General features: G+C 43.5%; 1 protein-coding gene across 1 annotated transcript in view; it reads right to left on the bottom strand.

Moving 5' to 3' along the window:
* Nucleotides 1–6,206, bottom strand: part of CEP41 (centrosomal protein 41) — a 61,618-nt gene extending 55,412 nt beyond the window's left edge. Inside the window, exon 1 of the mRNA XM_089676866.1 lies at nucleotides 6,075–6,206. Coding sequence (XP_089532992.1) covers nucleotides 6,075–6,107 — 33 coding nt within the window. The 5' untranslated portion in view covers nucleotides 6,108–6,206. The remainder of the gene's footprint in view (nucleotides 1–6,074) is intronic.
* Between the last annotated feature and the right edge of the window lie 11,135 nt (nucleotides 6,207–17,341).

The raw sequence follows: 17,341 nt of genomic DNA, 5'->3' as shown, positions 1-17,341 counted from the left end.
GTCTTTATTGACCTTGCTTTGTGCACTGGTGCGCAGTCATGTTGGAACAGGAAACCTTTCCCCAAAGTTGTGAGCATGAAATTGTCCAAAATGTCTTGGTATGCTGATGCCTTAAGAGTTCCCTTCACTGGAACTAAGGGGCCATGCCCAACCCCTGAAAAGCCACCCCACACCAAAATCCCCCCTTCACCAAACTTTACACTTGGCACAATGCAGTCAGGCAAGTACCTTTCTCCTGGCAACTTTTTTTTTTTTTTTTTTGTAAGTCCGCAAACGTGCAAACTAGAACGAAAAACCCGTAAGTGTTTCACAAAAAAGTGCAAGTGCAAAAACACCACACAAAAAGTGCACTTAGGGGTGTGCTTTGTCCTACCCCCAAAGGGGTTGGACCACTACCCTGATCCCCCGGGGCACGAAGCTCCTGACAGGGACAAGGTTCCCGTTTGGTCCTCCTGGCCAAAAGGCCTGGTGGACCACCTTTCCTTATGTCCAGCCGAAGCCGGACATCCAGTACTTGGTCGGGGGGCTCTCCCGAAGAGAAAACCCCCCAGGGACAGGGGAGGAAGGAACCAAAAGGCCACACATCCTCCCCCTAGACTTCAGGGCAGGCCCGAGGACCCACACCCTCCATCCTGTGAGAAAAACACACACATAAGTAAAAGTGACAAACGTGGGGTGAGAAAAAAAATAAAAAATTAAATAAATCTATAAAAATAATAAAAAAGTGTCGTGCCCAAATTGTGCACTGACCAGACCCTGAGGCCTGTAGCAAAAAAATTGCCCAGGACTTGGCCAAAAGGCCCGGTCCTAGAGGCGCAGAGCAAAAAGTGTTTTAAACTCGGTGACCATGAGCTCATTCACATCGTGGGGTCCCACACCCAAGTGCTACTTAGAGCACCCCTGAGGAGACTACTCAGGGGGCACCGTGTTTGCGGACTTTCTGCCTCCTCAGCCCCTGGCCAGACCAAGGTAGATCCGTCCAAATCAGGAGGTACTGGGTCTTTCCAGTTTTCTCGGAGGAATTACTCCCAGGGCCCCAGAACGAATCATGGCGCTCCCCGGTTTCTGTCCCTCCGGTACTAGCCTTCCGGACCCCCATCATACCAGTGAGGGTACTATACAACAGCCATCCCCGCAAAGCTAGAATGGCCGGGAGCACCCCCACTGGACACTGATAAGAACAGTTACTACACTTGATCTTAGCCAAAATGCCAAACCCAGACACGTCCATCGGATTGCCAAACAAAGAAGCATGATTCATCACTCCAGAGAACCCGTCTACCCTGCTCTAGGTTCCAGTTGTGGTGTGCTTTACACCACTGCATTCAACGCTTTGCAATGCACTTGGTGATGTGAGGCTTGGATGAAGCTGCTCAGCTATGGAAACCCATTCCATGAAGCTCTCTATGTACTGTTAATCTGAAAGCCACATGGAGTTTGGAGGTCTTTAGCTATTGGTTCTGCAGCCAGTTGACGACTTCTGCACACTGTGCATTTCAGCATGCGATGACCCCGCTCTGTCATTTTATGTGGCCCACCACTTCGTGGCTGAGTTGCTGTTGTTCCTAGTTGCTTCCACTTTGTTATGATACCACTAACAGTTGACCGTGGAATATTTAGTAGCAAGGGTATTTCACGGATGGACTTATTGCACAGGTGGCAACCTATCACAGTGGGTGAGCCATTCTTTCACAAATGTTTGTAGAAGCAGTGTGCATGCCTAGGTGCTTGCTTTTATACACCTGTGGCCATGGGGGTGATTGTAACACTGAATCCAATGACTTGGAGTGTCCCAATACTTTTGGCAATATATGGTAGATGCAGGGGTGTGGAAATTTTTTAAAAAATTACTTGTCCAGGAACCAAATTGGGGTCCCAATCTACTTGTCCAGATATGTAACATGTGTATCGCAATCAACGCTTTCATATTATAACTGTAGTGGACTGTGTGTAAGCAATCGGGTGGCATTGCAGCAGCCCGAATGTTTCCACCTGACAGATGAGCCCTACTTCTTACCCGCAGCAGGGCTAAAAGTTAAAAAAGAATGACATTCCTGTGGCAGAAACTTCTTGAGTGCCCAAAATTGAGTTTAAGCATCAAGAGGTGACCCATGCTCTTCCCTCCTGAGCTCCCGTGGGACACCACTGGAGTCTGGAAGGTAAATATTAGTAAAAAATAGAGTTAATAAAGTACTTTAACCTGTCTGATGCATTTGCTTACTTAAACTTACTAATGGCAGTGAGCTGGTTAGGGGTCTGATGGAAGACATGCTCTGGGTCTGAGCTGTGTCCATGATTCAAACCCAGATACTCCAAATGATGAGTCAGTTCAAACTACAATTTCTGAAGGGACAGGATCCATTCAAACTGCTTCAACATTTGGACAGTCAAAGCCAGATTGACCAACAGAGACCATGACAACTTTATCATCAACAACAGGTTGCATAAGTATCCCACAATAGAGAAATGGGAAAATCTATGCAGCCTTATGAGCTGTAAATGACCCAAGACTGGAAAGAACACTGGTAGAAGCAACAGGCTGATCCTCTAGTTACAGAGTGGTGGGCACCACATGGATAAGAGCCAAAATGGTCTTTGTTCATCTGGGAGTAATAGCAGAGAACTGAGAAACCTCAGGGGTAAACTCAGTGTGACAAACTGCAGCAACTCAGAATCAGAGAGACTCTCAGTGGAAAAAGGCTCAGATACCACCAAGGCTCAGATACCATTAGTAGTGTGTAAGCAGGGGGCTCATATTACACCGGGACTATTCCCCTGTGTCTAGCATCAGACATATTACAGCCACATAACAGAAAGTCAATTTAAGGCTCAGTATATGAAGCATTGCCTCTGGTACTCAAGAAATCCAGATAGCTGGTAGCTGGTATTGGCCAGTTAGCTGGAGCTGACCAAAAGTCACTGCAGACAGGCAGCAGGAACAGGTCCAAGTTCCTCTTGGCTCTTTACAAGCAGGAACAGCAGCAAGGAGATGCTTTCTCAATGCAGTTTGGTGGGAAAGAGAGAGCACAACACTTCACCCAATGGAAAATGGTAGCACTCCCACTATGTCCCATAATGTTAAAGCCTTCTAGAGTGGAAATCAGAAGGTAATGGAAATTTTTTTTAAAAGGGCCTAGTGACCTATGCACTTAGGGGAAACTCCTGATGCTTGCCCTACTGGCTTGCTTACAAAGTGAGTCATCAGAGTCTTGGCAAGGGCTGAGATAAAGCTAGTGGCTCAGGACCTGCTCAGCTGCTAACATTTTACCAGAATGGAGTCTGGAAAGTGCCCTAGGTGAAACCCAGTGCCTGAAGGTCACTTTCAGGTTTTTTCCAGATTTTCTAGTCTAGCTGGACCTGAATGCATCACTTCAAAAGTCAGGCTGAGGACAGCTGTCCTGAAGTACTGTGATCCAGAGGGCAAGCTCTAACAGCGATGTCGAAAATTGTCTTGATTGAAGAGGAAAATAAAAAAAGTGCTAGCAAAAACAGGTTAGTTTTCAAAATGCAAGCTGATAGTGTCCTGATCCGTGCATCGGACCCGCAGAGATGTGCAGCCATGTGGGTCTGTGATAACTGTAAATTAAATGGGTAACCTCACCCATATTCTATCATGTTATACTACAAACACTACAACATTTACTCTAGATGCTGGATTTTTTTAGGACCCTAGAATTGCCCTTGGCTCATAGGGAACCAGATGGTAGCCCATGCTCGGTGGAAGGAATTTGTCTGAAAAGGAATGCCATCTAATAAAACACTACAATCAGGTTCCTGGAACGCCAAAGGCCCCAACATTACAAACACCTCTGAATAAGGCTACATTTGCACAGGTGGCTAGCACCAGTGTGAATGATGATTCTGCTGATTCCGGCTGCTGTTTCTGCCACCATTGAGTGGCTAACTGTGGCTGTGAGCCCCATATACTTCAATGTGTGCCTGTCTGCAGAGCCAAACAAATATCTGCGATGATCACTGCTGGGCATACACATAGCGTATCCAGCAGTTATCACCACACGTGCTCTAGGAAGATGCAGGACCCCGACTTCTGTCTGGACAGCGCTGATTGGCCCTGTGCTGAATACAAGCACTCTCCCAAGAGAAAAAAACCCTCTAGCAATAAACACCAAACTGAGCCTGTGTAGAGTGACTCCTAGAACTCTGTACTATCAGCAAATGGATTGGGGACAGTAGAAGATGGGAAGGATCAGAGAAGACAGGATTGAACAGCCTTTTTACCCAATGCGGAGGATTAACCCCTTAGGTTTCACAGGGAGTATAAAAAGCATGCTTTACTGCATATACGGTTTTGGGTTTAGTAACACTTTAAGGTACGTATTTCTCGCTCCATAAGACATGCTTTCCCCCCCCCCAAGAAATGGGGGAAAATGTCTATGCATCTTATGGAGCAAATATGGAGCCCAACGTGTTAGAATACCGGGTCGGCCGCACGGCTCTACTGTGCAGAAGAACACGCTCCTCGGTCCTACCTGTTCCTTGGTCCAGCGGTGTCCTGCTTTCACTGGCCGTCTTCTCTCCCTGACGCCGGCATCTTCAGTGTGGGCACCTGGCTGTGACAGCTTGCAGCTTCACAGCTGGGTGCCTACTGCGCATGCGCGAGAAGTGCTGCGCTTTGTGAATGGCCCATAGTCTTCTGGGACCTGTCACGTGTCCCACAAGACTACGGGGAGGGGGGGGGTTGGGAGGACAACTACCTGCCAAATTCGGGTACCCCGCACTCCCCAAAGGTCTACAGTCTCTGGTCGTCATCTCCTGTGCTGTGTCCGCAGTCTCTGGTCGTCATCTCCTGTGCTGTGTCCGCAGTCTCTGGTCGTCATCTCCTGTGCTGTGTCCGCAGTCTCTGGTCGTCATCTCCTGTGCTGTGTCCGCAGTCTCTGGTCGTCATCTCCTGTGCTGTGTCCGCAGTCTCTGGTCATTTCCTGTACTGTGTCCGCAGTCTCTGGTCATTTCCTGTACTGTGTCCGCAGTCTCTGGTCATTTCCTGTACTGTGTCCGCAGTCTCTGGTCATTTCCTGTACTATGTCTGCAGTCCATTGGTTCAGAATATTTTTTTTCCTCCTCTAAAATCTAGGTGTGTCTTATGGTCAGGTACATCTTATGGAGCGAAAAATACAGTAAGTCATTTGTAATGTGCTAGTATGACATTACCTTACAGGGGATTTTTTTCTACTACCGCTTTAAGATACAATTGTAAATTAAATTGACAGCATTACTGTTTTCAACATGTGGCTAAATGGTTAGCACTTCTGCCTGGTGGTACTAGGGTCGTTGGTTTGAATCCCAATCACGGCACCACCTGCCTGGAGTTTGCATGTTCTCCCTCTGCCTGTATAAGTTTCCTCCAGGTACTCTGCTTTCCTCCCACACTTAAAAGACCTGCTGGTAGTTAAATTGGGTCCTGTCTAAATTTGTCCTAGCAAGCGTCTGTAAGAATGTGAGTTAGAGACCTTAGATTGTACACCCCTTGAGGGTTAGGAACTGATGTGAATGTACTATATAACTATTAAAAAGAGCGCTGCACAAATTGACGGCGCTATATAGGTAAATAAAATACACAAAATAATCTCATAATCCATCTGCTAATAATACAATTGGATTCTCAGTGCTGCTGATTGTTTTTACATCAATCAATCATATTCCGCCCTGTCCGATTGATCAAATCTCATGAAAATCAATCAGAAGGGAATTTGATTGTTTGGACTGAATTGCACAATGATTGGATAATAAACCAGAAGCGTGTTTGGCCACCATTACACCCATCAATGTGTTATCTACTACTCTGCCTGATCTACAGCTCATTGGTTGCCTGTCTGCTGTGGGCACGTCTGGTTATATCACTCAGTAAACATTGTAGTATCATTCATGTAGAGCTCTGGTCTGTCATTACATACAGTCTATATAAGAACACATACATGAAGCTCCTCTCTCATTTAGCCAGTGAAGTGAGCCATTCATACCATCAATAGAAGCATATCGCTGCTGTAAAGCCTGTGTATACATTGTGTGCCCCTTGTTCCCATACCAGACCTAGAAGGCCCCTTTGTCAGTCTCACCTCCGGGTCCCCGATGTGCCTCCTGGCAGACATGACTCGTCCACAAGCCGCACAGCAGCCCAATCTCCAGCACTCTCTCAACCTCCCTCTCTCTGCCGCCTCTGCTGTACCACCCTCCAACAACCCGTTCGACGATTGGCTCCGTTTTCACTTGCAGCCAATGAAAAACCGACCTTTCTTCGTAAGGAGGCGTGTCTTGTATGACTGGTGACAGTTCGCTGTGGTTGCTAGGTGACGGAGACGCCGTGGTCTGCCGGCTTTGTGGTCCGGCCTGTTCCCGCCTGTCCGCCCGGGGGCTGAGTAGCAATCTTCTGGCTGGCTTTTCCCGCATCGGCTGCCCCCTGATTAGAGTCTATTGTTCTGTACAGAGGCATACCCATGCAGCGTCCTTCTAGTCCTGACCTATGTTGTTCTCCAGAATAGAAATAAATCAGCAAAGTGCAATCAGAATGTCAAAAGTCATCAATCAAGAAAAATCCTTACCTACCTGATCACAGTACTGAACAATGATGCCAGCCAACATTAACCACTTGTCTACTGGGGCAATTTTTTTTTCACCTATTAAAATCATTTTTTTTCTAGAAAATCTTTTAGATCCCCAAAACATTATGCATTTTCTAAAAGCAGAGGCCCTGGAGAATAAAATAGCAGTCACTGGAATTTTTTTATGTAACATATTTGCACAGTTGCTCATCATACTCATATTTTGAAGACAAAATACTCTAAATTAAATTTTAGAGCACACAAATATGATAAAGTACCCAATGTTTTAGTAAAATATAAAAGATGAGGTTATGCTAAGAAAATAGATACCAAACATGTCAAGACTGAAAATTGTATGTGCCATGAGATGGGGAAAAACTACAGTACCTAAAATGTTTCATACGTGATACTTTAACCACTTGTGGACGACCCGCAGTTCATTTAATGCTGGTGGGGGGCACAGCCAGGCTGGATCATGTACCTGTACGTGATCCAGCCTGTTGTGGATTAGGGGCGCACTCCTATGACCACTGAGTCCACCGGACACAGCGGCTCACAATTACCGGTAACCAGTTAGTCATAGCAATCACATGATACAAATGTAAACAAACTGTCATGAATGGATTTGCATTCATGAACAGCTTGCTTACAGTTGTGATTTGTGATTGGTCCACAGCAATCACATGATACCTGACTACTTGTTCCATGTGATTAGCTGTAGCCAATCACAAATCACAACCATAAGCAAGCTGCAGGCGGACGGCACAGCCAGGGTGGATCTCGTACCTGTGCGCAATCCAGCCTGTTGTGGGTTAGGGGCGCACTCCTGTGACCTCTGCGTCCACCAGACACAGCGGATCACAATTACCGGTAACCAGTTAGTCATAGCAATCACATGATACAAATGTAAACAAACTGTCATGAATGGATTTGCATTCATGAACAGCTTGCTTTTAGTTGTGATCTGTGATTGGCCCACAGCAATCACATGGTACCTGACTACCTGTTCCATGTGATTAGCTGTGGCCAATCACAGCCATAAGCAAGCCGTCCACCAGACACAGCGGATAATAATTAGAGGTAACTGATTGGTCATAGCAATGACATGATACCAATGTAAACAAACTGTCATGAATGGATTTGCATTCATGAACAGCTTGATTACAGTTGTGATCTGTGATTGGCCCACAGCAATCACATGGTACTTGTTCCATGTGGTTAGCTGTATCCAATCACAAATCACAACCATAAGCAAGCTGCAGGCGGGTGGCACGGCCAGGCTGGATCACGTACCTGTGCGCATTCCAGCCTGTTGTGGGTTAGGGGCGCACTCCTGTGACCTCTGCATCCACTGGACACAGCAGATCACAATTACCAGTAACTAGTTAGTATAGCAATCACATGATACAAATGTATACAAACTATCATGAATGGATTTCCATTCATGAACACCTTGCTTACAGTTGTGATCTGTAATTGGCCCACAGCAATCACATGGCACCTGGTTATTTGTTCAATGTGATTAATTGTGGCCAATCACAGCCATAAGCAAGCTGTTCATGAATGTTAACCCATTTATGACAGCTAAAACTATTTCTTACATAGTGATCATCACTGTAAAATAACAATGTAAAATAATGATCTTTCCCCCACAAAGTACCTTAAAATGGATTGTCATTGTTATATTATGGAGAGGTTGAATGACTCTTGATCAACTTGTAGGTTTGTTGCTGAATCTTCCATTTTAATGTAAATGACTGTGTAAATGATAACCTCTTAGGCCTTATTCACACAGGGCATACAATACGGTATGCCCATGCAGGGCCATGTTTACCCACACAGGAATGCACTGGGGTATGGGCGTAGCATCAGGGGTTGCAGGGATCACAATTGTGACCCTGTGTGTAACTCCAGGGGGCCCGCAGCTCCCTGCTGTCATCTTATATGCTGCATTTTTTCCCCACAAATCTTGGAGACAGAATCAAGGTCCGATCTGCCTCGTGTCTCTCAGGGTTCCAGCCAAGCTCTGCAATTTAGTCCAAAGCTTCCAGTTTGCCTCCCAGACCCCAGTCCACACCCCTCTCCTGCTCTCATTGGCTGGGGAGAAGTCATGTGTGCCAAGTTTCCTGAACAGTGGACTCAGTGGAGGAAGGTGAGCAGTCTGAGACAGGGAAGTGTGGTGGTAGTGTGCTGACAATGGTGGGGGGCAGTGAGCTGCTTCTCTGTCACACAAAACAGAGTGAGAATGGAGGAGAAAGCCGCCTGAGAGTCGGGACAGGACCGCTGAAACTTAGGTAAGAGACACTGCTCTGCTCAGGTCACTCAACGTGGATTTTCTGTATCTCATCACCTTGGGGTGTCCGCTTATCTGGGAGCACTGCGTGACAGTTTGGAAAAGAAACACTGCCCCCCCCCCCAGCATCTGGGGGGGCTGCCAACACTTACAGAAAGATTCATTTAAAAAACCCTAACACCTCCTGAGGGGCTCCAAGGGGCTGCAGGCTCCAGGGGCCCCAGATTTTATTTTGTTAATTTGAACAGCATTGGGAGGGGGGAGGGGGCATGTCATTACCAGGATTGTGGGGTCGGGGAGCATGTCATTACCAGGATGGTGAGGGGAGGGGGGAGCATGTCATTACCAGGATGGTGAGGGGAGGGGGGAGCATGTCATTACCAGGAGGGTGGGGGGAGAGGAGCATGTCATTACCAGGATGGTGAGGGGAGGGCATGTGATTACCAGGATGGCGAGAGGAGGGATGAGCATGTCATTACCAGGATGGTGAGGGGAGGGGGGAGCATGTCATTACCAGGATGGTGAGGGGAGGGGGGAGCATGTCATTACCAGGAGGGTGGGGGGAGAGGAGCATGTCATTACCAGGTTGGTGAGGGGAGGGCATGTGATTACCAGGATGGCGAGAGGAGGGATGAGCATGTCATTACCAGGATGGTGGGGGCATGTCATTACCAGGATGGTGGGGGGGGGGGCATGTTATTACCAGTATGGTGGGGTGCATGCCATTACCAGAATTGTGGGAGGAGGGGTGAGCAAGTCATTACCAGAATGGTGGGTGTTTTGTCTCTCCAATCTAAGCATTGATAGTGTGATCTCTGTAACTTACAGTTGTGATGAGATAGCGATAACTTCAACCTCAGTTGGATACCACAGTCAGTGACTCAATCGATAAGACATCTTGTAGATCTTGTGAAGTTTATTCCATAAACTGAGAGAATCTTACAATGAACATTCGATGGGTCAAAAGATCATAATGTTTCTTGCTCCATGACATGAGGCTAGAGCTGCAATGCATTTCTGGGAAAGGGGGAGGGCTATCTATACAGCATTAACTAAACCAAAGGAGAGGAAGGAGCAGAAACAAAATATAGAGACTCTTAAAGGCATATGACAGTCAATATGACAGTCATGTGAAACATGACAGTGGGGCTATGTCATTACTAGGATAGTGGAGGGAGGGGGCAGCATGCCATTAGCATGACGGTGAGGGGAGGGGGGGCATGTCATTACCAGTATGGCGGGGGGCATGTCATGACCAGGATAGTGGGGGAAGCATGTCATTACCAGGATAGTGGGGGGGCATGTCATTACTTCATTGTATGGAATCTTTGCGGCTCTTCATAGAAACCAATCAGTTTCCAGTTTTTTTTTTGTCAAAGCTTAAGTGAACAAGCTGAAGTTAGAATCTGATTGGCTACCATGCACAGCTGCACCAGATTTTGCACTCTCCAGTTTTAGTAAATCAACCCCAATGTCTCAAAATTTGGAATCATGTGAAATCAGTCATGATTTATGCACAAGTAGAACTATAGACAAGCCTTTTTGTTTTTCATTTTGGATAGAGTAAGGCAAAATAGGAAGTGAGAGAAAGTCTCTGCAAATTAAGGGAATCCCTTGGGGACCCCAGGCCATCAGAACTAGTGTCCCAATTGGAAGATTTCCCCTCTATTACTTTTCTGAGGAAAGCCCAAAATTTGGGATTTTTTTATTTTCAGTTTCAATGCTAATGGTAAACAGGACATACAGAGAGGATGAATCTCCCTAGTGGGGGAACAGACAGCAATAAAAACTGACAGGTGTTCTAATCCCTCCTAACTCTATGTAAAACCAAAGAAAATGTTTTGCCTTTAGTTATACTTTAAATGAACACTGCAAATAATTATGGACACTGAGATTTATTCGTTCAATTACAGAGTGATATATACAGTTATACAGTATTCTTTAAAAAAAAAAAACCTCTAAATCTTTGGTGATAAGCATACACATATTTTGTAATTATGCACAATGTTTATTTTTTGAATTTTTGTCACGGTTGGTTGTTCCTATATAATTTTTACCATAAGGCTCTTATGAAGTGTTTTCTTATACAGTCTTTGCATACGCTGATGCCCAGAAGCTGTATGTGCTCTATATGGATGCTATCTTTGAAGGATTGAGTGCTGTGTTGCACCAAGAATATACAGCTGGGCTATCAGCTGAAGCCTCACTCCTGGTGAGCGTAACTACTTAGTCCACAGGTTGGAGTTTCTAGCACCTAAAACGGTAGCACCACTGACAAGGATTACATTTTCAGCCAATCATCCTGCTAGGTTTGCAGGCTCCAGTCATTTGAATGGCTGAGCCTTGATGACGTCACTCCTGTGTGTACAGGCAGGAGTCACGGCCATGGCACAGCTCTCTCAATGGATGGCATGTCATGGCTGCTACTAAAGTAAATATCTCCTAAATGGTGCCCGTTTAGGAGATATTTACTGTACCTACAGGTAAGCCTCACAGGCCTCCCACAGAAGTCAACTGAACCCAACAATGCTGCAAATCAGCTCAAGTTCTTGGCCCTACAGTAGAACCCCATGATCCACCAGCTATCAACATGTCCGATATCAAGGAGGCCATGTCAACTCAAGGACATTACTGAGACTCTATCCCTGTGATGTTAGTAGAAGTTTAAACTCAAGATGCACCTTGCACATTTTGCACAAGAACTATTTGTCTGAACTGAGAACTTGTCAGGGACCAAATGTTCAAGTGGGGTAGAATGTAGTAGAATGGCCCTATACCTGTATACTCCAGCAAGGGGAACAGGTTCCCTTTACCCACAATCTCTTGGGCTCCAACAATCCCCTGGGCTGCCTTTAGTCCTTGGACTCCTGGACATGCCCAAGGAATTTAAAATGTAGCCCCTCCCTCTTTCCTCAGTGGGATAGTGCCTGATTGAGCAGCTGTGACTGCACTAGATAATTTTGACCAGGTACAGGGTCCCCCAATGTTAGAGTCGGTGTACTGGCCAATGAAAAACACAAGAGTGTGCAGCATCAGCCTAATCCCAAGTCACATTGGTGGACAATGCCCAGCAAGACCCCTAAAGCAGCCATTCCAGTGGGGTGGAGTTGCTCCTAGCCACCTGGTCTACTCTCTAAGAGACTTCATCAGCATACCTGTGTGCAGCTTGTTGCAGGGTTCCTGTCCTTAGCTACCTAGGTCATCTTCGGCAATCAATCCCCTATTATGAAAGGGAGACATGCAGCCACCTTGTGCAAAGAACTGCAAGTATTTGAATACTGTACAGACTTTGTTCAGTTAACTAATAGTATTTGCAAGCATGTTATTCTTTTTTTTTTTTTTATTTAAATATTTATTAATTTTTCATAAAGATAACAATACACTTTCGTCTTTTTCATAATAAATACACAATTCCTTCTTATCCTTTATTTTTCCCTTCTTAAAACATTACCCCCTTCCTCCTCCCCCCCAAACAACCCCCCCACTCTGCGTTCTTCCCTACTTTCTGTCTAAAGCAAGCGTATCCTACCCCTCTTCTTTTCTCATTTCTACTGCTTCATATATAAAAGACTTAAAAGAGCTAATTGGCAAAATTTTGAACTCCATAATGGACAAAGTGGATGAGGAGATGTTTAAATTGGACGGAGTATACAGGATTGGAAAGTATCAACAAGACAAAGGGATAGAAAAACCAAGAGATATAATTGTTAAATTCCATAACTACGGAGATAGAGAAGAGATATGGAAAAAGATTAAAGGAAAAACAAATATTATATACGGAGAGAAAATTATTCAAATTTTTGCAGATTTAACACCAGAGACTCTGAGAAGGAAGAGATCACTGAAACCCCTATTAGAAGTGATGAAAAATCATAATGTGAAATACAGATGGGGCCGCGATACAAGTTTAATCGGGTGGAGGGATGGAATTACAGCTATCTTAAAATTTCCGGAAGATTTAGAAGACTTCTGTGATAAACTTGGACTGCAGAGACAAGCGATTTCGGGCTGGGAGGTGGAAGAGGGAGAGTTGGACACGGGTAGATGGCAGTTGGTTAAAAGAGGAAATAGAGAGACAATAGATAAGGAGACATTGGGGAGGTGGGGGGGAAGGTGAGCGGTCATAGTTGGAGTTGAACCCCTGTAGAGGGATCAAAGGTGGAACATGATCCATAGGCAAAGGAGGCCTAGGAGGGGGAGGAGGTTGGGGAGGGGGAAGGGGAAAGGGGAGGGATATGGTGAGGGAGGGGGAGAAGGATGGTATAGGGGGAAATTTTTAAAAATACTCTGCATAGTGAGGAGATGTATACAAGACATATGGAAGATATAAAGTTTATAACCTACAATGTAAAGGGGTTGAACAGTCCCGGGAAGAGATTTAAGCTATTTAAGGAGTTGCAACATAGAGAAGCTTCGGTAGTTTTTTTACAGGAGACGCATTTTGAGATTAAGTCAAATATTAAATTAATCACTAGAAACTATCCAACATGGTTTTATGCAGACTCCCCAATTAAGAGAGCTAAGGGGGTGGCAATTGGGTTTGCTAAAAATGTAAGGTGGGAGGTAGAGGATAGAGTGACGGATCCTGAGGGGAGATTTTTGTTTTTGAAAGGTAGGTTGCAGGAAATAGAGTGTACAATAGCGAATATATACTGCCCAAATAAGAGACCTGAAGTATACCTGAAAGGGATACTAAAAAAGCTGATGGATTTTAAAAAGGGAAGATTGATAGTGGCGGGAGATCTGAACTTATGTTTAGACCCACAGATGGATAAAACCTCTCGTGTGCAACGAGAGGGAGGTAGGTCTATGAAAATCTTAAAGAAGGAGATACATGAGGGCCAACTAGTGGACATATGGAGAATAAGGCATGGAAAGGAAAGAGACTATACCTTCTTCTCTAATGCACACGAGACTTACTCGAGATTGGATTATATAATGGTAGATCATCAACTTATTGAGAGGGTGGTTAAAGTAGAAATAGAGACAATGACTATCTCAGACCATGCCCCAGTTATAATGAAGGTAAGATGGGGGAGGCAGTTGACAAGGGGGGTAGGATGGAGGTTAAATGAGGCCCTTTTATTAGATCAAGAGATCGATCAGCAGATCAGAAAAGAGATGGAAAGATACTTTCAAGAGAATAAAACAGGGGATGTATCAGTGGCCACTGTCTGGGAATCCCATAAGGTATATATTAGGGGTATATTGATCGCGCTAGGGACAAAAAAGAAAAAGGAAAGGAGTAAGAAACTGACAGGGCTCTTAAAAGAAATATACGACCTGGAACAGATCCATAAAAATAGAATAACAAGTGAGATAAGGCAGAAGGTATTAGGAAAGAAGAAGGAGTTGGAGATATTAATGGAAGAAGAAAGGAGGAGAGTACTCAATAAAGTAGCAGTAGAGAGGTATAGATGGGGAGATCGACCAGGAAAACACTTAATGAGAACCCTGAGAAAAAAGAAAAATAGAAATTATATAGAAAAAATAAGAAATCCCAAGGGAGAAATGGCTCACTCTACTAAAGAGATTGGGAAGGTATTCAAGGAATATTATAGCAAGCTGTATAATATTAATTCCCAGAATTTAGCAAATAATAGTGAAAATAAAAATAGAGAAAAAAGAAGGGCATATTTAAAAAATGCAGGACTACCAAAGATAGATGAAGATCTATTGAAATCCCTGGAGTTGGAAATTACACAGGAGGAAATAAAGATAGCGTTGAAAGATACTAAGGTGGGGAAAAGCCCTGGCCCAGATGGATATACCGTGAGGTATTATAAAAAATATAGTGAACTGTTAATACCTAAATTGAAGGAGTATATGAATGCCCTGGGTGGAGAAATGGAGATTAGACAGGAATCCCTACAAGCCCATATAACACTTATACATAAGGAAGGGAAGGACGCTACTCAATGCTCTAGTTATAGGCCAATTGCACTCCTAAATATAGATACAAAACTATATGCAAAGGTCTTAGCAAATAGGATGAAAGACTTGATGCCGGAATGGATTCAGGGAGATCAGGTTGGTTTTGTATCAGGGAGAGAGGGTAGGGACAACGGAATCAGAACTTTGTTGCTGATCCAGTAAGCTAAAAAAGGGAAAACCCCAGCAGTGGTGCTCTCGATCGATGCCGAAAAAGCTTTTGATAGAGTAAACTGGAGCTTTATGATGGATACCCTAGAGATCATGGGAGTAGGTGGTAGAATGAGGGAGTGGATAGGAAAGTTGTATAAAATGCCATCCGCGGTTATTTTGGTAAATGGTGAAAAGTCTGAGCCCATTGGGATGCCAAACGGGACAAGACAGGGATGCCCACTGTCCCCATTGTTGTATGTATTATCATTGGAACCCTTGTTGGAAACAATTAGGAAGAACGTAGATATAAAGGGAATACAAATAGGGGAAACTGAACATAAAGTGGCAGCTTTTGCAGATGACCTGTTGTTTTATGTGGGAAATCCTAGGATAACACTCCCGAATTTAATAAGAAGTTTAAAAGAGTATGGGGAAATATCAAACTTAAAAATCAACCCGACAAAAACTGAGATCTTAAACGTAAATCTTCCAAATGGTGAGAAAGAAAAGATACAAAGAGAATTCCCTTTTATATGGAGAGATACAGAGATAAAATATTTAGGGGTTGAACTTACTGCTTCATATACAAAATTGTATAAATTAAATTATATTGCTCTTCTAAATGAGATCAAAGAGGAACTGAAGATAATGGGAAGAGGAATTCCCTCTTGGTTAGGACGAATAAATCTGATAAAAATGATAATTGTACCCAAAGTCTTGTATATATTTCAGATGATCCCAATAAGTCTCCCAGAGGCCTTTTTTAAAGAAATTAAAAAGATGATAACAAAATTTATATGGAAAAATAAAAAACCTAGAATATCCTATGACCTGATGAGTAGAGGTAAAGAGAGAGGGGGATTGGGAGTGCCAGATTTTAGGAGATACTATAACGCTGTAGTTTTAACAAGAATTTATGACTGGACACACAATATAAGGGGAAAAAGGTGGGTTAAGATAGAGAACGAACTGAGTGGAGTTGACCTGAGTAGAAGCATATGGGCACCAATACAATATAGAGGTTTAAAAAATACCACGAGTGTATATACACTGAATGTTCTAAAGGTTTGGGATAATTTACATAAACGTATGAAGTGGGATTTTAATTCACAATTAATGTCACTAAGAAATATGGAATATTCCCCACCAGGTATAGAGGGGATTATGGGAAAATGGATTAAAAAGGAAGACATTCAATTAAGGGATATTATGGATGGACAGAAATTGAAAACATTAAAAGATTTAAAGAAAGGTGGAGGGGAACTTTTTATTAAGATCGATGAGTGGAAATACCACCAATTAAAACACTTTGTTGAGAGTCTTCCGAAACCTATGAGAGGGAGAAAGGATTGGAACTTATTTGAGAAGTTGTTGGAATCACGGGGAGAGGGGAAACGGGGCACGGCAAAAATATATAAAATTCTCACTGAATTAGTCACAGAGGTAAAACCAATGTATATAGAAAAATGGGAAAAAGACTTGGGGACAGAGATAGATGAGGATAAACAGAGGAAAATATATAGACTCACACATGAAAATATCAGCATGAGAGAAGTGGAGGTAAATTATAAAAGTTTGGTAAGATGGCACATCACACCAAAGGTAGAACATAAAATGGGTATAGAGAGAACACAAGAGTGCTGGCGTGGGTGTGGAGGGATTGGTACGTGGTTTCATATTTGGTGGGAATGCCCAAGGATTCAAAGTTTTTGGGAGAAAATGGTCAACTTAATAGAGAAAATCTCAGGGATAAAGATAGGATTAGATCCAGAAGTGTGTTTGTTACATAAGACAGATATACCAGTGAATAAATACAAGGATTCGGGTATATGGTACTATGTAAATGCAGCAAAGGGGTTGATACCTAGATTCTGACATAGTTTAGAGGTCCCGAGAGAAAAAGATTGGGTAGAGAGAGTAAATCAGATTAGTAAAATGGAGAAATTATACTATATCCAAGAGGGTAAGATGGAGATATATAATAGGAGATGGGAGAAATGGGAGGATTTTGTACTTCAAACGAATATATATGAAGCAAGCATGTTATTCTATGCTGCTAACTGGTAGTCAAGCGAGGGAACCATTTCTGGATTATCTGTTACTATACAGCATTTAATACTCTGTTATTTTGTTTGTCTGTTTTATACCTTTTGTTCCAACCAGTCTGAAATTAATTACACCCAATGTATAAAAGTGGGTAACAGAAATTCAGATGCATTTTTGGGTCTCAACACATGACAGGCAAAGTTTTGTAAGAAATTGTATTTTGTGGGATTACATTCTTATTATTTTGAGGTTTATGGACTAAAATCTCTAACACTGTAATTACTTGTGTTTATAATATTTGTTTACCCAAACTGCTCATACTTGATAAAGTGTTTCACTGTATCTTGGATGAAAAATTTCT

Source organism: Staurois parvus, unplaced genomic scaffold, assembly GCF_062004578.1.
Source record: "Staurois parvus isolate SC_StPar_1 unplaced genomic scaffold, SC_StPar_1.0 ptg000175l, whole genome shotgun sequence".
NCBI lineage: Eukaryota > Metazoa > Chordata > Amphibia > Anura > Ranidae > Staurois > Staurois parvus.
The sequence above is the reverse complement of the archived record's forward strand: the minus strand, read 5'-3'. Positions and strand labels throughout refer to the sequence as shown.